Raw genomic sequence first — 22,843 nt, forward strand, 5'->3', positions numbered from 1 at the left:
TTTTTTGACAGTGGCGCGACATACACTACACCTTGCGTACGTAGTTGAACTCGGTTTATCTGGTGCCATGAAGTCATCAGCGTATTGTTCCGATTTTTGCCCCACCCTTCACTTGTCGACTAAAGGCCTGACTACGACCATTATTTCAAATTGTACGTTCCAACTTGTAAAATGTGAGTTTTTACTTTATGGTCCGACAAAAACATTCCATTTGTTTTTGTTGTTTTTGTCTTAATATGAATCACATGACTTTGTTGTTTTGGTAGACACGTTGAATACCGCTTTATTTGCCCATCAGCTTGCACCAACTTTAACTCTTTGCATGGTTTGTCAGTCAGCATGCCTGCTTGTCTATGTAACAAAAAATATATTTGCACAATAGAGGAAGAACCAAAACACTTTTGGTGGAGTTTTCTTCCTAGCTGGTGTGCAAACATTTGAAAAGACTTTGTCCCAATGACTCCGGTATGGTTCCTCTTGTTTCCGACTCGTGATTTCAGCACTTAAAATGGATATCGATGGACTGTGTTTGCTCTGCCAAACCTTTGCTACATTCATGAAAGACTCTCCCAAAGAATGTTCCTCTTTCACAGATGATTAAACAGGCACTGTCGACGCTGCGCTTTTAATCGGGGGAAAGGGTTTGGAGGAGGACATTTGATTGTCACGCCCACCTCGGCCAGTCCTACAAATAAATAACCACTGTGGCTCAAGAGCAATTCTCGGTTTACATGTAAATGGGAAAGAAGTTATTTTTTGTTGGTTTATGTCTCTGACGATGAAAAATGTTATTTCTTGGGGACCTACGCTTTGGACGTTTCATCTCTGACATCTATAAAATATATTTCTGAAAAAGATGCGTGTCTTTGTTCTTCGGGGAAAGTTGTCAACAGCGAGCGAAAGGTCATTCGAGATTGATGAACTGGGATAGATTTGATTTTCTTTCTTTCTTCTGCCCGTGGTGGGAATGTGACCTCTGCCGCAAACGTGGAAAATCTTGCAAAGTCCATGTTTACTCAGTCCATCTTTAGATCAATAGTGTGTTTTCTGTTGTTGCCGTTTATTCTAATGTCCTCTTTTAGATTTGTCATTCGAAAGGAATCCTTCCCTCAACTATCGTCCGGGTACAAATAACAGCCAATTTACTGCCTGGCACATGACTGAGATGATGTGACACATAAAAGCTCAGCTGACCACTCTTGAGTGGTAAATCAAATTATGAGACTCTGTATCACAAGAATGTCAACACGCAAGAACTAACCATCAGGTCAATCCGATAACTGCATCTGGTCCAGATTGCCGATGCTCAATTGAGTTCTTTCTTACTGGTACCAGCTGTTGTACGTACCTTCCCTACACAGTAAAAGATGAAAATATTGCTTTCTATGATTGATTCTCGAGTGACCGTTGTGTAGTGTAGACTCCTATTTAAAACCCACCATTTCACTTGCTTTTTTTTAACACAAACATTTGTCAAAGTGTTCACGCTTAGCAGTCAGTCTGAGTACATTAGCCACCGAATTGCATTTTACATGACATTTTCGAGCGTTGATTCAAAGTGTGCGTCCGTCGACGCCCAGATGTCGCGGGGTGGTAATATGGCGGGCGGACGGACGGGCGGGGTGGTAATATGGCGGGCGGGCGGGCGTCCGTCCAATGAGGGGAGGCCGCTTGACTTCCTTCCACATGCAGTGTGCCTTCTTCACCCGCTCATGCTCGATCTCCAGCCAGTCTCTCTCTCTCTCTCTCTCTCTCTCTCTCTCTCTGGCGTCGACTGTCGGAGGTGCAAGACTGCAACACTGCAATGCAACATTAACAGAAGCCCCCCTCATCTTCGCGATTATTTCAGCGGGGAGACCTGCTGTTACATTATCCTTCTTTCCCGCAACCTTTTATTATTATTATTATTATTATTTTGCAACATGCCGAACATCGTCCTCTTCAGCGGGAGCTCTCACCACGACTTGTCCCAGAAAGTAGCGGATCGGCTGGGACTGGATCTGGGTAAAGTGATCACCAAGAAGTTCAGCAACCAGGAGACATGGTGAGTATTTTCACACTCTGTTTGACAACTTGAAGTGAAATGGAGTAGGGTGGCTGGCCTCGATTTTCCTACTGTTAGCGTTAGCTTGAAGCTAACAATAGTTTACTACAGTGTCCACTCTGTCCACACGTGACCTGCTAGCCTCATGTAAACACAACAAGCTAGAGCGCTAATGTCAGTGCATCCATTATCGGACAAGGCGTTTTCTTTGAGATGAGAATTATTCCAGAAACATTGTTTTTAAATTGCACTTGTAGGATTCACGTTAAATAACCTCCCGTGATTGGGAACTACAAGGTAACATGTTAGCCCGTGTGTGTGTGTGCTAATCATGCTAGCTAACGGCTTCACGTTTCAATATGGTGGCTCAAATGTTGGGCCATTTTTTTTTTTTCGCCAAACTTAATGACCGTCGACAATGTTGTGAAATTGTGTTTAATACGACCATTTGGATATTGCTGTTTAAAAAAAAAAATCATGATTAATACAAAGTATGTTAAAAATGAATACAAAGTATGTTTGCTTAAGGAGTGTCTGAAATATGAAACACACGGGATGGAACATGTTCCTTCGCGCGCCTCTAACGGGAGTAGCAATGAGCATCAAAAAGTTCGAATAAATCTTCTCAACTTGAATTCTACGTTGGTTAACAACACTGTGGCGTGGTCAATTTCGGATTGATCCATTCCAACTTGTTCATAACAAACTTGACATTTTTTCGCACTTAAAAACAAGCAGAGTGTAGCAAAAAGCAACAAATACAAACAAAATCGGAGGCTCGTATAGCTTTAAATACATCCAATAAAAATAAATATACAAATGTTCGTTATCAAAGGGGCAGTCAATTCAATCAGAGGAAAAGTAATGAAAATGAACTCCATTGATGTGTGAAGTGTCATTTGAAAAGGAATTTTAAAACTGGTAAAGAGCATGTTTATTCATGTTCAATGTTAATGGCAGTTTGTTACAAAAGTTTAAAGGCTATTTGACACGAGAAGGAGAATGACTGAAGTGTTAGTCAGTGGCACCTCAGCAAGAAGAACCAAAAAAGTGTTAACAATACCATAGGATATGTTGACTTTTAGTACTGTGGTGAATGGCGAACATGCAGCACTTGGTTGGATCACATGCTTTAGATTTGTCCGCCTTTTTCCAAGTTGTCCGTTAATTGCATCAGTAATGGCACCCTCAGAGATGTAGTACTTACTTTCATAGTTGAGAGACGGGAGCATTTCTTTTTTGCTAGGGAGCTGTGGAAAAAGAAGTGTCAAAAGTACTCTTAAAAAGTGCAGATGTGATGAGGACGGAAATGTATGTACTACTCGTACTCTGTTTTTCAGATTACACAGGAACAGCATTCTTAAACACAAAGTAATTGTACTTTGTAGTGACTAAGCCCAAAAATCAAATGAGATTTTTAAAGACCTACTCATCCCATTATCCCGTGTCAAATGAGGGAAGTAGTGATTCTCTTGCGTTTCTGCAGTTTTCAGCCTGGGAACTTAGCTGTTTGGGCGATACACTTTTAAAAACAATGATTTTTCTCACCCCCTCAAACTAAAAGGAGGTGAGAAGTTTACACTTCTTCTCACCGCTCCCCACACACGCTTTCACCAGCTGACCTTTGCCGGACTGCACTGCAGTAGCAGCAGCGGCCGGCCGGCGGTCGCATGATTGGACTTGCCTTGCAGTTTGACAGTCGCAGGGAGATCTCATCAGATCCTGCTCGCACATGGGGTAAAACCAACCGTTTGAGGATGGAGTCTGTGTGAGCGGGAAGGTAATCCAGGCCCAGGGTCAACGATCACATGGCCAAGTTAGCGCGTGTCCCAAACAGGAATGTTTCACGCACATGCTTGCTGTCACTGCTGCCTTCACAGTACTACATGTGTGCCGCATGGAGGTTTGACCCGGACTTGTTGGACGAGTATCCGTCCTGCAGGTTTTGCAAGCGTCACTGGACATGTGACAGTGTGAAAGAGGAAGTCAGTCTTGTCATTTTCTTTACAATATGTGCCCCCACTCGTCTAAACCCGGCATCCTGATTAAGGTTTAGTTTGTGGAACATGAATGACGTAGGCAAATTCCGTCCTTTTGTATCCAGCTCACGGGCGGCCATTTTGCCACTTGCTGTCCACTGAAAATGACATCACAGTTTGGGGGTTGACTTCCCCTTTAAAGATAAACACAATTATTTTCCAAATCCTGAGTTTTGAGTCAGGAAAAACATTAGAAGCGAGCTACACGAACCAGTTAAGAGCCCTTTGTTACCCTGAGCTAACAATGTCGAACTTGAGGACCCCGAGTGGTCAAAAAGCCTGCAGCGCCCCCTTCCTTTCCTTAATAATCGCAACACCCCTATATTTATCAATGTGATGAATTGCATCTGGAAAACATTTGAAAACTTTAGCCGGTGTGTGAAGTCGTCCGAGATGGTCTCTTCAAACTTGTTCCAGAAGCATATTTTCAACCTCACATATTTAAACTTAAATCATTCAACCTAGAAGTTCCATTGTACTTAACTTCCTGCCCATTTTTCTTTCCCATGGAACCAACAGCGTGGAGATCGGGGAGAGTGTCCGCGGCGAGGACGTGTACATTGTGCAGAGCGGCTGTGGCGAGATTAACGACAACCTCATGGAGCTGTTGATTATGATCAACGCCTGCAAAATCGCCTCGTCATCCCGCGTCACTGCCGTCATCCCCTGCTTCCCTTACGCTCGGCAGGACAAGAAGGACAAGGTTATTAGCTAGCTTGATTGATTGATTGATTGATTGATTGATAGCATTGATGGATAAACAAAGGCACAATGTCAATTGTAATGTAATCAAAAAATGATTTGGAACCAGTTCAGTAAAATTGGATAGTCACGTGATTGTTTTAAAGTCCTAGTTCAGAGTCAGCCTTTGTCATCTGCTAGCTCAGCTTCAGCGGCAACCCCTTTTAGTGTTTTGGCAACAAAACCAACGCTTTGACCGAAGAGAGTGACAATAAGGAAATTCCCAGACACATGTGAAGAATGCTCAGGTAGAAATCTCAGAAGAACTGGCCCTCATTACGATGGAGCCTTCTGGAGGACAATCGTCCTGTGATTTCTTTTTTAAATTTTTTGAAGTGTATATATTACCCAAACGCCCTCACCCTCTACACACTGACCTGAGTTGTGATCACAACATATGCTTGTCCCAGAGCCGAGCACCAATATCGGCCAAGCTGGTGGCAAACATGCTGTCTGTGGCGGGCGCTGACCACATCATCACCATGGACCTCCACGCCTCACAAATCCAGGTGAGTGGACAAAAACGACTTCAACCTTTTTATTGCCACTCACAAAACAAAAAAGAAAAATAGAGCGACACATGGATACAAAACAACTACATAGCTTAGCCTTTCAGTCCTGCTAGCTGAGCGCTAACGCTAAATAGCATCTACGATCTGTCGCGGTGTTCTAAATGGAAAATGGCGACCCTCGATTGACATGAATAATGTCTTTGTCTCTCAAGGGCTTTTTTGACATCGCTGTGGACAATCTATACGCAGAGCCGGCTGTCCTGCAGTGGATACGGGAAAATATCCCAGAGTGGAAAAACTGCATCATTGTGTCTCCCGATGCTGGTGGCGCAAAGCGGTGAGATGATCCTCAGCCGGAAGCTTCTGAGGCCCGGTCGTTCGTCTAAAGCGCCGCTTCCTCATTTTCAGCCTTTATTGAAGAACTCGGGGCCACATTTGATATGAACAGAAAAAAAACGCGTGCTACGCCATCAAATGGAGGGAGTCCTCAAGTCATTCAAAGTACCTTTTTGGTGATCTAAGAATGAAACCCCTTGTCGTGCAGCGTGACCTCCATCGCCGATCGACTCAACGTGGACTTTGCCCTCATCCACAAAGAGAGGAAGAAGGCCAATGAAGTGGACCGCATGGTGCTGGTGGGGGACGTCAAGGACCGCGTGGCCATCCTGGTGGACGACATGGCCGACACCTGCGGTACCATCTGCCATGCCGCCGACAAGTCGGTGTCACAGCTGCCAATTTGTGTTTTTCTTCAGTATCCGTTTGTTTTGCCGCTGTTTTTGACATTGGCTCTCCTGTGCTTCAGGTTGATCGATGCCGGCGCCGTCAAAGTCTACGCCATCCTCACGCATGGCATCTTCTCGGGCCCCGCCATCTCGCGTATCAACAACGCACCGTTTGAGGCGGTGGTGGTGACCAACACCATCCCGCAGGAGGAGAAGATGAAGGCTTGCCCAAAAATACAGGTGTGTACACCAGCAACATTTCAAAAGTTTTTCGATTTTAAAGAGGACGTACTTGTGAACTTCGGCAACAATGAATGTTCTCCACGCCATGACAGCCTGATGTTTGCGTTGTTAATGGAGCAACATAAAACAGCAGTGGCGTTTTGTGACTTCAGAACGAGCGCAAAAAGTCCAACTCGACGTTTCGCTGTATAGCAATTCCCATCCGTCGTGTTGCCGTGTACTGACGCCGGCGCGTCTGTCTGTCCAACGTTGTAGGTCATTGACATCTCCATGATCCTGGCAGAGGCCATCAGGAGAACCCATAACGGCGAATCCGTGTCGTACCTCTTCAGCCACGTCCCTTTGTAAAGACGAGCAGGGGGAGGGGTTCCTTTGCCTGGCCTCCTCTGCCTTTGCCATCGAAGCTCTCGGCTGCGACCGTAAGCGCCTCCAGGTGGTTTGGGTGAAAAAGGTCTCGCCCGCAGCTTGTCTTTGAATTTCAGTTTCCATCCAGGAGGTGCAGTGAGTCAGACCCCACCCACCCACCCCCACTCTTATTGACCTACCCGTACTTCACTTTAATTTGGAGCATTCCACTTCAACTCCTTTACTTAAGAAGAAATATTTGGTGAAATGCACCTTTCCCCATGGCATATTTGTATCAGTTGTTGCTAAAAGTCATTTAAGTTCCTCTAGCAACCCACCAAGTGTTTTAAAATGCTTTTAAATTGAAAGGTCATGGAAACGATCTAGAGATGGCTTGAAACACAATTCAAGCCATGACTGAGGAATTTTGCACCTACAATGGGTCTTCTATTTTTTGTATTGTAAGTCAAGCAGCATCTTTTGGCAATAAAACTTGACAAGAGCATTCCAAACATATTCTGGTCTATTTTTCCATTTGTGTGCTTCAATCTATTGCTTCGTTATGGTACACATGGCTCCTATAAAATGATTCGATGTGAAGCATCATTTCAAGACAACGCTCAGTTCGCCATCAATTTTCAAAGCTGCGATTAAGACTCTGGAAATGAGACTGGAATCGTTTTTGCTGACAAGCTTAAGTTTGGTGTAATGTGCCCCAAATTTGCCGTGCAGCGCCTTGTTCGAAAACAGCAAGTTGAGGAGTTGAACAGTCACGTGTGCCTTGAAAAGTATAAAGCAGGTCCGAGTCATTTAGCTGGAAAGCTTCTCGTTTATTTTGGCCTCATTCGGACATTTCACTTGAAAATCCAATGTGCCAAACCTTTTATGACGGTTTGACGGTGTGCCGTGAGATGACAAATTTGGAGAGATGGATGGATGGATTCAGTATGTTCGCTGGATCGTACCACGAGAGGGCGCCTTGTACACGTTAATGACCCTCGTCGCCTCAAACGGTAACGACTCGTGAGGAAACGCTCGTAGGAAATAACCGCGTTGACAAACGCGTGGAAAACAACTCAACAAATTGTTTGGACTCGGATCCCCTTCCCTCTTCCCGTTTGTAATAAGCATTCAAAAGTGTTGTTTACAGGTATCACCAACAGGTGGCGCCACTGTGGACGTGATGGTGGTGATGTCACCTCATTAGCATATTGGTGACTATATCTAAGCCTGCGCCCGGCGGAGTTACGCTTTCTGCTGTTGCGACCCTACTGCCTAGTTCCTCCAAACGATTCGTCCTCACCACACGGTAAGCTACATTTGAATCATTACTTGTCTTTTTGAGCCATTCTCGTCCCCTATCCCCATGAAAGAAATATCTATTTTTTTAAAAATGGCAGCTCCACAGCAGGTCTAATGTTGCATTGATGCTGGCATTATGGAAATGAAAACATGTGCAACCGCATAACGGCGCTGTTTTTAGAGGAGCTGCGAATGATTTCATCCAAGAGTGCACGCGCTCTTTGTCCAACCAGCGCACCCATGCGCACGCACGCACGCCAAAGTGCGTGTGTGTTTCCCTTTGTTACAAGCGTGCCCCCACCCCCCATTAGCGCCCACTTTTACTTCCCCACGGGACGGGCCTCCACGGCTGGCCTTCCTCAAATGTGTTGCACACCAAGAATGATTTGTGCTGGCTGGATGTGAGGAATGACCAACTGGAACTGGGCTGGGCGGTGGTTTCTTCACGTTGAGCCGCATGGAATTAGGAGGTGGGTGGATGGATGGCTGGACGTCCAACGTGGATTTGGCCATGACGAGCAGGAAAAAAGATCATATTGCTAGAGTGGCCAATTATTGATGAGCAAATGCTTTGACTGTTCATTTGGTCATCGTCTGCGTCTTCTTTGTTTTCCTTGTGGGAGTCTGCACGGCGGAGCGCTATTGTTATGTAAATGAGCGGACTTGATTGTAGCATCCCGATGTGGGCTGGCTGGCTGGCTGGCTGGCTGACTGACTGACTGACTGACTTGGGTGGATGGATGCCAATCAAATCACGACGGCGAACAAAAGAACGAGAGCTTACGAGCCCACGAGCAAAAGTCATCTGCGTAATGCTACATGGTTTTGGCCAACGCCCTGATTTCATAGTAAGGGAGGGGTGCACATACACAGGTGCTGTTTTTTTTTTTTTTTTTAAACATCAAGACTACCAGGAATTCTGAAAACGACTATTTGGACAATTACTTTGGGAACTATTTTTATTTATTTTTTTAATAAGGACTTTTTCGGTCTTGCAGACCTGCAAAGATGAGCGACAAACCCGACATCTCAGAGGTGACCAGCTTCGACAAGAACAAGCTGAAGAAGACGGAGACTAAGGAGAAGAACAGCTTGCCCACAAAAGAAAGTAAGTCTCTCTCTCTCTCTCTCTCTCTCTCTCTCTCTCTCTCTCTCTCTCTCTCTCTCTCTCTCTCTCTCTCTCTCTCTGCACAAATATGACTGAGCGTTTTCTCTTCCCTCCTTTCAGCCATTGAACAGGAGAAGGCGGCGACGACGTCGTGAAGCCCCTCGCCATGCTCCGCGTCCCCCACCCACCACCTCCCCAACACTCCTTCCTTCCTTCCTTCCTTCCTTCCTTCCTTCCTTCCTTCCGCATTGCCTTGTTCTCATCAGTCACTTCTTGTAGCTGTATAAGTTTGTAAGTGAGCGACCCGATCGCGCAGACGGGACGACGCCTTCGGTCGACGCAACGCGCCGCCATCTTGAGGTCTGTTTTGTTGAGAAAGATAGAAGAGGGGAGGAGGGGAGGAGGGGGAGGAGGATGTGGTACAGGATCCTGGAAGTTTTTCAGTGCCCGACTTGGCTCTGCAGTGGAGAGGTGGAAGGGACGAGGAAGGGCCTGCATCCCGGGAAGTGCCCCCCCCCCCCCCACACACACACCACCATGCACGTCACCACCCAATTTCCCGCGTTGCTGCTTTTTGCGCCAAAGCTAAGGCGTCAAGCTTTTCTGCTATTGTTATGTCGTCTTTCTAATTTTCAAAAAAAGTGCACAACTTTGTTTGTACAATGTGAATGACCACCACCGCCCAAAAATGATACTGTTGTATGTATGTTTTTTTTCTTGTATACACGCAGGATGATAAAAAATGGATTTCATCTAGTTCTGAAAACAAATGGACCTTGTTTGTTGTTAAAATGTACTTTGGCCCTTTTGTTTGAGTGATTGACAATTTTGGAAAAAAAAGGCAACCGAGTCTATGTGCTTTGAGATTGATTGTTGGAAGATTGTTTTTGTTAAGTCCCAACAGTTACATTATTCCGCCACACATCATTGCAAGGAATGGAAAACCATGAAATGTTGTAATAAAAAATGATTTGTTACTACGATGTGTGCTGGAGAAGTGTTTGCAAGCTACACTGCAGGACACAATCATCACGTGTTTTGCCCTCATCAGCAGCAGAAGGGTAAATAAACCCCAAAAATCACATTTACGGACCATTTGGAGCAAAACGTGCGCATTCTTGCCAAACTGAAGCCACTGACAACTAGAGTGGGCCAAGTCTCCTTTTGCTGGAGACTGATTTAAAGCTTGAAGTTGCAATCAAATCTGGGGGATTTATATTTTAGTCATTTATATGGCAATGACTATTTGTAGATCAGGGGTGTCAAATGAATTTTTATGATGGTAGTTCCTAAATTGGCCATGATGATGGTGAAACCACAAAAATACATCCCTCATCATTTAATTGCAAATGATTATTATGTTTCATAGAATTGTATTTTGTTGCCATACCCTCGTTTCTAGTTTTGCTGACTTGGGTTTTCCAAAAATGGTCCGATTTTTCTGGCCCGTTGACCGACCGGGGACTCCGGCTGCTTCCCAAAACATGCTCGCTTGAGTCGCTGCACTGGCTTAAGTAAGGGACGGACGGACGGACGGCGTGACCCAGAGGACAAGGTGTCGCCTCAGCGGCAGATTTGCTCCGTCTCCTAAACTGCCTTCATCCTAAAATTAGCTGCCACCGACAAAGCCTTAATGTCATTAGCATGGAGTTGGCAGCCGCCAACGCCCGCTGATCACCGCGCCGCACAGCGCCGCGCCGCGCCCTTCCTTCCTTGGTTCTGGGTGGACAACGTGGAGAAAGTGACGCCCCCGGTTAGCGTGAAGCGTGCACGGCTTCCCTCGTCTGATCTTGTCCTCCATGCACAGTGTAAGTGGATTGGTGTTAAATCAGTTTCGCTTAATGAGATATTAATCTGTATTCAGGAGGGGAAGGGGTGGAAGGGGGAGAGGGGCAGATTGGCCAGATGAACCTTCCTCCACAGAGGAAACACAGGAAATCCAAACTAAGAGTCCCCCAGCCGTAGCGTGAGGGTCAGTGAAATAATGAACAATAAATCATGTTGTAACATTTTTGTGCATCATAAATAAATATAAGAGAAACTTCAAAAACCGTACTTTGAGCATTCTAATTAGCTCGCAAAGATTGGGAAAAAAAAAAAAAGGATATTAGATCATATTTGTTTTCACCTTAGGGTCAAAAGGACACAAAACAACGTGAAAATCAAAGAAAAATTGCAAAATTATAGCAAGCAAATTGGCAAGGCTGGAAGTGCTTTTGTAAAGCAGCTCCCTGTTGTTGGCAGCCATGTTGTTAGTGAAAGCAGTAAACGTCATCTGGAAAAGATTGAATTGAACAATTCGCTCCATTTTAGCCCCCTTAATTGATCCCAAAAGTTCGACTTTCCCTCATATCACGGCACAATTAAGTCATGTCATCTTGAAGTAGCTCTGTCTGGTAACCCATGGCAACAGCTGTTGCCGAGTCACATCCCGGTCTTCCTGGCAAGACGGGTCCAGCTGCTGCCATCGTGCTCCGAATACTCGGGAGATTACCGATGCGCAGGCACACTTGTCTGGGTGGAGGCATTTCCCCGCCCGGTAGTGATGACACATTCTAATCCAGCCATCTGCTTTCATGCTTTTCTCGTGTAGCATGTGTGCTTCAATTTGCTATGTCACCATCATGCTAAGAGGAACCCAAGCGCATCACAACAAACCTTTCGCACTCATCTTTGTGTTTCTCCACAATGTCTCGATCGATCGAGACCCGCTGATTCCGCTGTGTGTCTCCGTGGCAACGACAACAGCATTTGGCATGCGCCTGCGACCCAGCAAGCGTAACGGCACAAATATACAGCTGCAGAAATCATACAAGTCTCCCGCCCGAATTAGATTCACGTCGGGAAAAACGACCGCTTATAAAAATACACCAATTGTCAAATCTCTTCAGAGAGTACTCCACAAGCACTCAGGTGTACGCAATAAACCAAAGCTGCTGAGCTGTTGTTAAATGTTGAATTTTATAGCCTTTCCTTAGAGAGGTGAGTGAATTTCCCTCTGCTGCTTTGATTGATAACAATTACATTCAACGTTGCAGACAGCCAAACGCTTGTTAAACAGAGCGCTATAAAAGCAGATTCTTCAAACGCTCTGCCAGCTTGGAAAGTGCACACCAGTTCAATGTTAGGCAAGCAACCTGTCTGTCCATTTGTAAAAGCCGTTTGAAGAGCCATTTTACTGGGTCAAACTCAAGGCCCGGGGGTCAAACTCAAGGCCCGGGGGCCAAACTCAAGGCCCGGGGGCCAAACTCAAGGCCCGGGGGCCAAACTCAAGGCCCGGGGGCCAAACTCAAAGCCCGGCGGCCAAATTCGGCCATTTCCCATGGCCCGTAAAGGCAAATCATGTGCGTCCGCTTTCTTGCACATTTTCTCCACTTTTAACAAGACTGCGATGAGATATTGCAAAGATTTCAATTCAATGAAAGCATTCATTGCTTTTGATTTGTGTTGGACAGATAGATGCCAGACCTGGCTGTAAATGTGGCTGATTTCTCAGGCCATCCATCCATCCATCCATCCATCCAATAGCAGTCTCTACAAATCAACCCAGAAAAGAGCACATGCTGGGCAGATGATACTTGTAGCTGTCATTTCAATTTCCTCTCCTCTTTTTTGTTATTGCCAGCAGGATATTTTTTTTCTCAGTAGCCGTCACGTCTTCGGCCTGCCTGGAGGTTAGGGGACTGTTTGATCCCCTCCACCACAGCCCCACCCTGACCTTGTCTCTGTATATCAAGTGTAGGACACAAGACTTGCTCAAAAGCGTCATTGTGCAATGTTGAGGATGTCCAATGAGTCTCCACCAATGTGAGGCATGTGTTGATCAGTTGCATTTATAGGACGAATGAGATTTTTTTTCTTTTCGATTTGGCTTGACAACCAAGGACATCATGACATCTGCAGAATCCTGGAGGGAATTCAATAGTTGTGTTGACAACCCTCCCATACCCCTCTTTGTCAAAACACAAATGTTTCGGTGTTCAACAGGATGTGGACCAGCGCAGATAACCCATGGTCTCGTTTTCATCGACATTTTCTCCCACTTTTCATTTATCTGCTCGGCTTTCGTTCAAATAAAAAAAAGATACGTATATATTGACTCCTCCGTATCGTTAACATTGCTAACACTGTTTCGGAATCAGTTGTACATGTTTCACTTCTTAGGGAAGAGGCCCAGTTGAAAGGAAGTTCATGGAGGTCAGTAGCTCAGAACCGAGGAACGAGAGTTGTTACATGAAACTACCGTATCACCATTTGAGTTTCTGTCGCTGACCACATCTAGTCGTATGCCGTCGCCATGGTAACAAATGGGCAAGCTCGCCATGGTTACCTGGCTAAAATGATGCACAGCATTCAGCGTGTGTTACTTCATGTGTTTATTCAATGAGTACCCATGTGGAAATTTTATAACCAAGCAAATGAATTGTGAATGAAATGTCAGTAGCTAGCTACATGGCACTTGTGAGTCTGCGAGTCGCACAAGTCTATCACAACACCCAAACAGTCAAGAGAACTCGACTAAAATGGAAATCTCAAATTCACGCGGCGGCACACTCACTTCAGTATTCATCCGAACAAAGACTTCAGTTGTGATTATGATTTCAGGCAAATCCATTTTTTTGCTCGTCTTTTCAAGAGTAAAAATAAGGTCTTTACGTAAGTCTACACACCCTTGTATAACTAGGGATGTGGCTGTGTTCAGGATTAAACAATCGCGTTCAAACGCAAGTACCTCTGATTACCTTAAATACATTTCTAATATTATTTTTGCTTTCTTGTAGAAAGGCTCAAGTTCCAGCCAGAAAAACAGCAGGATGCTACCATCACCATGCAGGTATGATGTTCTGTTGTATTTGTACTGACAAAACATAATATGGCCAGTTCATGAATGAATCAAGATGATGACCTAGTAAGGAGTAAAAAATAAATAAATAAATACTCCTATGTGTTTTAGATGCTGATAACTAAAAAAACCTAACAAAGTATTTCGTGGCCTCCCGCCACCTGCTGGATTTTTTTTCCTGCAGCTCAGCTGTGCAAGGAAATAATGGAGCTTCCTGTTTTGGAGTTGAAAGTTTTACCTCCTCTTAGCCAAGTTTCCTCCATGCGAGTATCAAAGGGTGATTTTGCTGACTTGTTATCCTGAAGTTAGGATGAATGAATGAATGAATGAATGACGAAGCCAAAAAAGTGATGCGGTCATTCAATGATGTGGCGACCTGTGCGCTTTTTGGCGTTGATGATAAATTCCGATCACAAGACTGAAAACATTTCAGCTGTCACTTGTGCGAATGGGGTCCCACATGCCTGAATGCCCCGCTGTCTTTTTCAACTGAAGACAGACGCTCTCTGTGTCTTGTTTGCACCCACCCCCCGCCTCGTATAAAGGATTCAGGCTGACGTGTGCCGACATTCCCTCGCCGCCCCTCCATCTGCAGCATCCCAATCCCAATTGAACCCAAGTAGCGGTTGGGCATCTTTGTTTGTCAATCTGCCAATGAACCCCCCATGCCGCAATTGTTCCCTCCGCCATTTTGTGCCTCAACACAGGCGCGGTGCCAAGAATGGGTGCAATGAGTGTACAAGGGGCACATGGCGTCACCGTCACAGCGTGGAGGAATTATTCGCCAACGACTCAACTCATCATCATACAGTCAATCCTGATTGAAATAAAGACACAAGTATACTACGTATTGTGGGTTCCTATAAACAGCAGAACCTGAGAAGGCCCAGCTTGCTCTGTCATAACTCGGGCCTCTTTTCTCGCAAACCAACCAAATCGTGATGTGGATGAGTAACGCGAGCCTCGGCCAGAACGGGTTTGTTTACATTGGCTAAGCTTTCGGCCCACTTGCGCAACATTCGGATGTTGCTCGGACTTTGTAGGCGGGGTATACCTGATGTGGGAGGGGAGGGAATGTCCGCTATGAGAGGACTCGAGACCCCCTGCCAATTTGCAAACAATAGTGGTGAACCTTTCGTGTGTAGGTCAGAGCAGGTGAGCGCAATGAAAAGTGCCCCTATTTTCTCTCTCTTATTTATTCTCTCGATTTCATGATTGAACGCTAAGCTTGCAGGATTTCCTAGCAAAGGCGGGTGGTTAAAAAAATCAAATGGTAGAAAGGGGAATCACTGGAATGAAATGGATGTGAGAATTACTGGGGCCTCTTGCCGAAGATGTAAGCAAAGGAGTAGTTGGAGAAGGCTGAAGGCTTCAGGAAGAATGGCTGCGACTGTCGCCAAAAAAGAACCCTCACACACCTCCCTCCGCCCACGTCTCGAAAGGTCAGCGGGGCAAGTTCCCAGAAACAATCGCTCCCTTTCCATAACAAATCTCCCAAACTCTTGCCCCACACTTCAGCGTGTTTCAATGTGTGTGTGTGTGGTCCTGGTTTCCTTGAATGTCTTTTGATACATTTGGCTTTGAACTGGCGGCCAAATTTCTTATCTTCCCTTTCACTCATGTCATCAGTCCTGCCAACGGTCTCAACTGAATTGCCAATTTTTAGCTTGACATAAAAGGATTGATATTCATGCAGTTTATATTTTGACATCGTCACATAAGAATGAAACCATTTGGTAAGAAACAAATATCTAGGCTGGAGGAGTCACACACAGAAAGTGGAAGAAATGATCAATCCCAAAGCTCTTCATGAGGATGAGCAAATGTGTCAAAAGAGGCGATTTACATTCCGTCAAACTAACAGGCTGATGGGATTAGAAGAGCCACACGTTTGCCCACATTGGAGTCCTCGGCAGCATCCGATGGAGGAACAATGGGTCGATGTTGGGAACCAGCATTCCTAGCTCCGTCCGCCAGGCCAGACACACGAGTCGAGCTAAAGCCATTAGAAGAGAAGCAAATGGTGTGTTGACAGGACAATGCTGCAAAATGGGTTTGTCAATCTGTGTCATTGTAGAGCTCAGTGGATGCAAATGGTTGGAGTCCAAGCCTGGGCTGCTGGGCTGCGGGCCAATAAAGAGGACGAGCGGGCTCCTCCTCTCGACTTGGAAAGGCTTCGTTTTGGAAAACCTTGTTTTATTTTCCACCTTGCTTTCAGTAGGAGGGACATGCTGGTACTTATCTCTGACAGTGATGACTTTGGAGAAGCGTCTTTGGGTTTTTGAAAAACGCGATACAAATTTGATGAATTATTATTATCTTCACAAGGGCTCTAGCGTTTACAAATGTCTATGTGTAATATGGTGGGAAAAGAAATCATCATCGTAAGATACCAAAAATGAACCATATTCAATTAAAAATACAATAATCAATTCATAAACTAAGTTCTCAAGCATAGGTTTATGCTAAAAAAATCCAAAAGTAATTTTTAATGAATATAATTCAACATATGAATTGAAACTACCTTGAACAATGGAAAAATGGCATATGTTGCCTGTGAAAAAGCCTTTTCTTTTTTTTTTGAACACTTCAAACAAAAATTCTCAGTGTTCTGCAGCCGACCTTTTTAAGGAAGTATCCATGAGTCTAATCTGCTCAATTTCAGGTCCGCAAACTCTTTCATTGATCTAGTATCCATTATTTATTTGATCTGGACGGCTTCACTATGTAGCCACACAACAGAACAAAGAGCGTGACAGTACCTCACACAGGCCACTGATTCCCAGCAGGCAGCAGCAGCAGCAGCAAAAAAAAAAAAAAAAAAAAAAATGTCTGAGGGTTAAAGCATTGGTACACAATAACCCTGGAGGAATTGAAAGATGGAGGTGAAAGCCTGAGCAAAAAGGTCACAAGAAAAGCGGATCTCTTTGCAGACAGCTCTGCTATTTTCACGGGAACTAGAGAAGTGGATGTCAAAACTGCTGCATACTTTCACAACACGAGACAATAACATCTAAGATCGCAGCCTTCAATCAAAGTGGGCATTTTCATGGCGTTGTCACGGAAACCGCAATCGGGCAGATGGCTCCGGGAATCGATGGCTCGGACTCAAAGCGGCCGATCTGTGCACATGCCTCGGACTCAAGGGAGATGCTTTGGCCTGGCTCCTAGCTTGTGTTTCATGGGTCGCTGATAGCTGACATCATTTAAGAGAACTGAAAAAGACGAAGAAAAAAAAGCCAAGGCCCTCCTCTGTCAACAAGTTCTCAAAGTGTTTTGGCTCCAGTGAGGTAACTCCAACCGTTGGTATCTCGGTTGCGCTTGTGTCGTCTAATCATCCGAGTCAACAAACTTTGTAACCCCAAAGCACATTTGCCCTGCCCTGAAACAGTCAAAAGGGTTTGATGTCGAATTTCACAGCTTGGTTTTGATTCTAAAGCTTGGCTGTGGTATTAATATCCGTCCGTGGAGACAGTCCATCCTCTCTGCAGTCTCCTAACATTATTACCCATCATCCACCAGGATGTACCGTGCCCGCTTGTCATGTTTGGAAGGAGCCAATCAGTACCCGTCGCCTTATGTAATCACTGCATCCATCCATCCATCCATCCATCCATCCATCCATCCATCCATCCATCCATCCGCAGCTCCTCACTTTCCACTTCTGTTTTTCGCCACTCCCTCCCAATGACACACGCGCAGGAGCTGGAGCGAGCTGTAATTGTGAACATTCCTGCCTGCCGTGAGACAATGTCTGCTCTTGGCCATTCCTCAGACATTCGAGTCAGGCCACGGCAACAGACGAGATACCGGCTAATTCTTCCTTCTGCACTTGTGTCATTAGACTTATGTCGTACGTGCGTTCGCAAGAAAAAGCAGAAGCGGTCAAAATACTTCAATAAAAGTACATCATCGTACTTTTACAATTACAATTGTACAGTTATGTGTTCAAAAACGAACAAAGTCATCAAACGAATGAATGGAGATACCTTTTGATCATTTGTTTTTATTATTTTGATAATTTGGCACAACAACAGAAAAAACCTCTCAGAGCAAAGTAAGTGTCATCTTTTAATGAACTTACATAGGAAAACTAGCTAGCTAAGCTAGCATTAGCTCAGGCCGTTATGTCATCATAGCGTTGCTAAAAGTGTAAATTGAAAATGCTAAATTAGCTCAAAATAGCAACTCCAAATCTTTATCTGGATATACTTGTTCCCCCCCAGATTAGACAAGATCGTTTTTTAAACACCAGTAGTGTGTGTGTTTTTAGACTTGCACGGTGAAGATAATTTTCGCATGAATAAATGCTAACGTTAATGTACTCATGTTTTACGAGTCCCCCATTTTCAACGTATTTATCAATCGACCAAAAGCAGTAACACGCTTGCTTATTTTGACCGAGCAAGTGGTGAAAAGTACAGAACAAATACTCAAGTTATGTAGCTTGTGTTCTTTGTTACTTGTCACGACTGAACAAAGCCAGCCTGGCCAATGCTGGACCTTCAAAGTGGAGGGAATATTTCTGTAGGCACTGCCAAGAGGTTCCCCTGCTGTGGCAGCTGTCCAACTGATCTGTGGGCATTGCTGCTCATTAGAAAGAAGCCTTTGTTGGTTATTCTGGTCGTGTGCATGTGTGTGGGCCGGTGATGTGATGAATGAAGCGTGCCAGGTGAAGAAGGTTTTCCTCCACATGTTCATCAAATGCTTGGCTGCAAGCTATTCATTTTGCTGTCAAAAAAAAAAAAATGTTGAAGAAAGTGCAATTGACTTTTGGGGGGTTTTGGTATTATCGTGTTCCTGCATGAAGTCAGCGCTAAAGAATATGGGCTGTTCCTTCCTCTGTTGCACTGAAAGCAGCAACCAAATAACCTGGATGCCATTTTATTGTTACCACGTTGAGCGGCTTCTTCTGCTATTTGGCCCTGAGCTTAAGAATCACCCATTTTTGGTGCAGAGTCGTCATTGTTTTAGGAATGTGGGAGGGTTGTTTGGGAGGCGAGGATTGTCCGGACCGCCGGCGTCCAACTACTCCTTATAACCCTTCATTAATATCACGTACAGCTTTATAACAACGCACGTCATCAAATGGGTTTATTGGACATTCACTCCCTTTGTTAACTATGCAGGTATTCCCCCCCCGCTGCTGCTGATGCAATGTTTTGCGAGCTGTACGCAAGCGGACAATCAGCAAACTGCTTTGTTTTTAATTGGCTTACAACCTCGCAACATGCTTGCAGTTACCAAGGGAATTCAAATATGTTTGCTGGGAGGGAGCACACAAGTTTGGCAAATGGCAAGTTGAGCCCGCTCGAGGATATGTTCCATAAATTGGTGAGAAATATAGAGCAATCATATAAAACAATTTGACATTTGTTAACACATTACAAACATATTTGAGCACCAAAATCAATCACCAGTGTAAACTGTATAGAAGAAGCTTTACGTATTACAGTATTTCTTTATTTGTGCCTTTAAGAGGCGGGGCTTAATGGTGGCCAACAGCAACGTGAGCATGAATTTGCTTTCTGTGTTTTACTGTTTTCTCAACAACAGAAAAGTGCTTTGGCGACTTTGGCCCCCAAATCCATAAGCACATAGTTAAAAAAAAATGCATGTGCTTAAAACCAATGCGCACTGTATTTTAGCATCAAAGATTATTTTGAGCAAAAGAGGAGATGCAGAACTCATCTCCCGCATCTCCACTTCTGCACTCTTACCAAGGAGGAAGTGAGAGCGTTGCCTTCCTGAGTGATTGGGGTGGGCGCCACTACCTCCAGACTTTACCCAGATGCTTTTCCCCGGTGCGAGCTGAAGCGGCAGAAAGACAGGAAGCGTGACCTGAGCTTGATAACAGCAGGGGCGGCTATTTGTGACGACCAGTAAACGGAGCGCCGCCTACTGTCTGTTTGGTTTCCTGTTGCTTGTTTGCTTTGAAAGTAAAAGATACGGGCTAACCACTAGCATCTACTGTATGTGACCGTCTTATGACGTTTTAAACAACAGGAAGAAAAATCAGGCGAAAAACACATTTAGACAGACAGACAGTATACGGAAGAGTACTCAAGCATATATTCTTTATCCTTTGCCAAGAATGATGAATATTACTGCAGCTTATTGAGTGGATGGATGGATGGATGGACGGACGGACGGACGGATGGATGGATGGACGGACGGACGGACGGACGGACGGACGGACGGACGGACGGACGGACGGATGGATGGATGGATGCCGATGGAGTAATCTTTTCAGGGGCTGGAAAGAATAATGGCATTTCCATTCATTTCAACAGAGAAAGATGATTTCATTTCATATGTGTGCTTTGAGTTCCAAGCATGGTCCCGAAACAAATGATCATTTTGTAGCTCAAGGCACCATCATATATTGGACTGGACCCCTTCTATTCAAATAACGAATTTCTATAATAATATAAATTCATTGGGAAAAAAAATGACCCCCCCTCAAAAAAAAAACCGCCATTAAATGTTTTCCCTAAAATTTCGTTATTTTCTACCTAAAATATTGTCGAAAAGAAGTCCAATTGGGCGGAACCACGAGTATGCGTTGGTCCATTGTGCAGAATTTGCCTCTAATCACATGAGATCAGATGTTAGTGTCATGTCTTCTGGACTCCATCACCGAGGCCCGAACATTAGGCAAGACGTGGTGATTATTTACTTGGTCGGCAAAACTCAAGATGGCCGACCGACCCGACGACCTCCAGATATTTCAAAGCACAAACGACAGCAGACTCCACCTTGCTTTTGGTGTGATCAAAACCTTATGTGGACCCCCTTCCTTCCATTCTGACCATTTTGAAGAATTACAGAAAAGAAAATAACAAGGGTCAACAATTTTCATATTGTCTAGCCAGACATTGCAAAAGAGACTTGGTGACCTGCTTTCAATCTGCTCCTGATGATTTGCCACGTGACCAGGAAGGAATTTGCAAGGTTGCGCATCAGCATCTGGAGCGTGTGCATGCTCACATGAATACTCCCCATCCTGTTGTGCCTTTCTTGCATTTTTCTCTTTGCATAACTCCCTTTTAGCTATCTGACTTGCCGACCGCTGGTGTCCTCGAACGTTGCAGGTCTAAAGAATCTCAACTATGGGACATCTGGAATTCCAACGGAAATGACCAGAGTGGAGGTGACTGAAGACGCAGAAGGAGACTTGGTTACACAACCAAGCTGAATGTGCACTTGGAAACCAGGCAGCCCTTCTCACCAAAGCAGAAATTCATTGAAAATTCATTGAGATTGAATTGATGAATATAAAAATATAGAATAAAATAACTTCTGTTCTGATCCTTTAAGGCTTACAAACAGAAAGATATCAATTACGGGCAAAATATTGGACTGCTTGGCAATACTTTGTATCATTTTACAATTGAGAGAAAAATGGCACTCAGGCACTTTATAACAGGATGTGGCTATATATAACTCGTTAGGCCAAGCTTATATTCAGTTGCTGTGTGTGTGTGTGTGGGGGAGGATTAATGGGAGAACTTTGGATCTGCTCAATGTCATTTTTTTGTGTGGAACAGAGGCAAGTAAAGTGAATTGTTGGAATTCAGGAATGCATTTAGCAACTAACAACCACGAGTTGCACCTCCACATTTTCGAGTTTTGCAACATCAGACAGCATCCAAACCGCTCCATCTCAGTCTTGGTGCTTGGTGGCATGTGTACGTGTCAAGTTGTTTCCGGGGGGGGGTGACCATGACAATGTCTCGCCGATCGCACCCTCAAAGTGGGAACTAACGGAACGCGGCAGGAGCGGCAGTCAAAACAGATCAACCTTCGGGGCTGAAATTCAGGGAAAAAAGTTCCTTCCGTCATGTGGGATCACACTCAAGGTCATGGTGTGTGTGTGTGTGTTTGTTTTGGTGATGAGTGGGCGAGTAGTGACACGCACACACACACACACACACACACACACACACACACACACACACACACACACACACGCTTGTCAAATGACATTAAGCCCAGCCTCAAAGTGAACCTCCATTTTGCACTCAGCGCAGAGACAATGCTTTCCACTGTTAAACAGCATCCTGAGTCATTATGGCTGCCTTTCATTCATGTGTGATGTACAAGGTCGTGTGTGTGTGTGTGTGTGTCTTTTCACATTATTGAAATGTTTTCATATCTTGGGAGGTTCAAAGATGGCGCCTTTGAGTCGGCAGCTTGTTATAACAGCTCCGCTAGTTTTCATATTCATTTCTTCTCTCCACCCTTTGTATGTTATTTTACTGCTCTGTGTCAAGGTCATTGTCACGGGCCACATGATAGTGATGGTTTCCCTGTTATGACTGTCAACCCAAATCAATGTTATATTCTCACATATACGCAGCAACATGATGGATAACGTGTTTTGAAATCAGAGGTTAAGCTATTTTTCAATTGATTTGAAAGGGGAAGGAGGGAGGGAGGGTGGTCGGGGGTAAAAAAAAAATCTTGCACATCTCAGTGTTGTGTAAAGTGAAACGTGGGCCACACAAAATAATGTTGTGGGCCGGATCAGGCCCCTGGGCCTTGAGTTTGACACCGGTGCTCTATGTCGTCAATTAAGTGCTACACAATTTGCACATTTGTAACAATGAAATTCAAACCGCATATAGAATGTATTTAGAAATACCTCTCTGAATGAGTTTCCCCTCTAGCCCTTGTTAAGCCACTCCAGCATTTTATTTGAAATTCTAAAGAATATTTATAAATTGCCTTCTCAGCCCTCCTATGTATCAGCCAAGCCCCCCCCCCCCCTGAGCCCCCGTCGACATGTCTGGTCTGGTCTGGTCTGGTCTGGTGTGGTGTGGTTCGCACAAGGGGAGGGGCCAGCACAAGCAGGAAGTGATACTCCAAATCTGTCACCACAGTGTATAGAGCGCCACCTGTTGGACTACGGCCATCATAGCAGGCCGCATGCTGGTAA

At 44.8% G+C, this 22,843-nt stretch overlaps 2 protein-coding genes and 1 long non-coding RNA gene across 3 annotated transcripts; all 3 read left to right on the forward strand.

Annotated features, from left to right (window-relative positions):
• The first annotated feature begins 1,709 nt into the window (after positions 1-1,709).
• Positions 1,710-7,165, forward strand: LOC119119730 (ribose-phosphate pyrophosphokinase 2). The gene is made up of 8 exons (XM_037246301.1): positions 1,710-1,728; positions 1,761-2,044; positions 4,603-4,786; positions 5,235-5,333; positions 5,549-5,673; positions 5,881-6,054; positions 6,142-6,301; positions 6,560-7,165. The coding sequence occupies exons 2-8, from the start codon at positions 1,923-1,925 to the stop codon at positions 6,650-6,652; spliced, it is 957 nt and encodes a 318-aa protein (XP_037102196.1). The 5' UTR covers positions 1,710-1,728; positions 1,761-1,922; the 3' UTR covers positions 6,653-7,165.
• Positions 7,166-7,831: 666 nt separating this feature from the next.
• LOC119119773 (thymosin beta-12) lies at positions 7,832-10,042 on the forward strand. Its single transcript, XM_037246380.1, has 3 exons — positions 7,832-7,958; positions 8,950-9,059; positions 9,180-10,042. Exons 2-3 carry the CDS (start codon positions 8,960-8,962, stop codon positions 9,212-9,214), a joined length of 135 nt encoding a protein of 44 aa, XP_037102275.1. The 5' UTR covers positions 7,832-7,958; positions 8,950-8,959; the 3' UTR covers positions 9,215-10,042.
• A 572-nt stretch (positions 10,043-10,614) lies between these two features.
• On the forward strand, positions 10,615-22,324 carry LOC119119783. The gene is made up of 3 exons (XR_005097396.1): positions 10,615-10,867; positions 13,841-13,893; positions 20,997-22,324. It is a non-coding gene; the product is annotated as an uncharacterized LOC119119783 (long non-coding RNA).
• Positions 22,325-22,843: the final 519 nt, after the last annotated feature.

This window comes from Syngnathus acus, chromosome 2 (genome assembly GCF_901709675.1).
Source record: "Syngnathus acus chromosome 2, fSynAcu1.2, whole genome shotgun sequence".
Classification (NCBI taxonomy): Eukaryota; Metazoa; Chordata; class Actinopteri; order Syngnathiformes; family Syngnathidae; genus Syngnathus; species Syngnathus acus.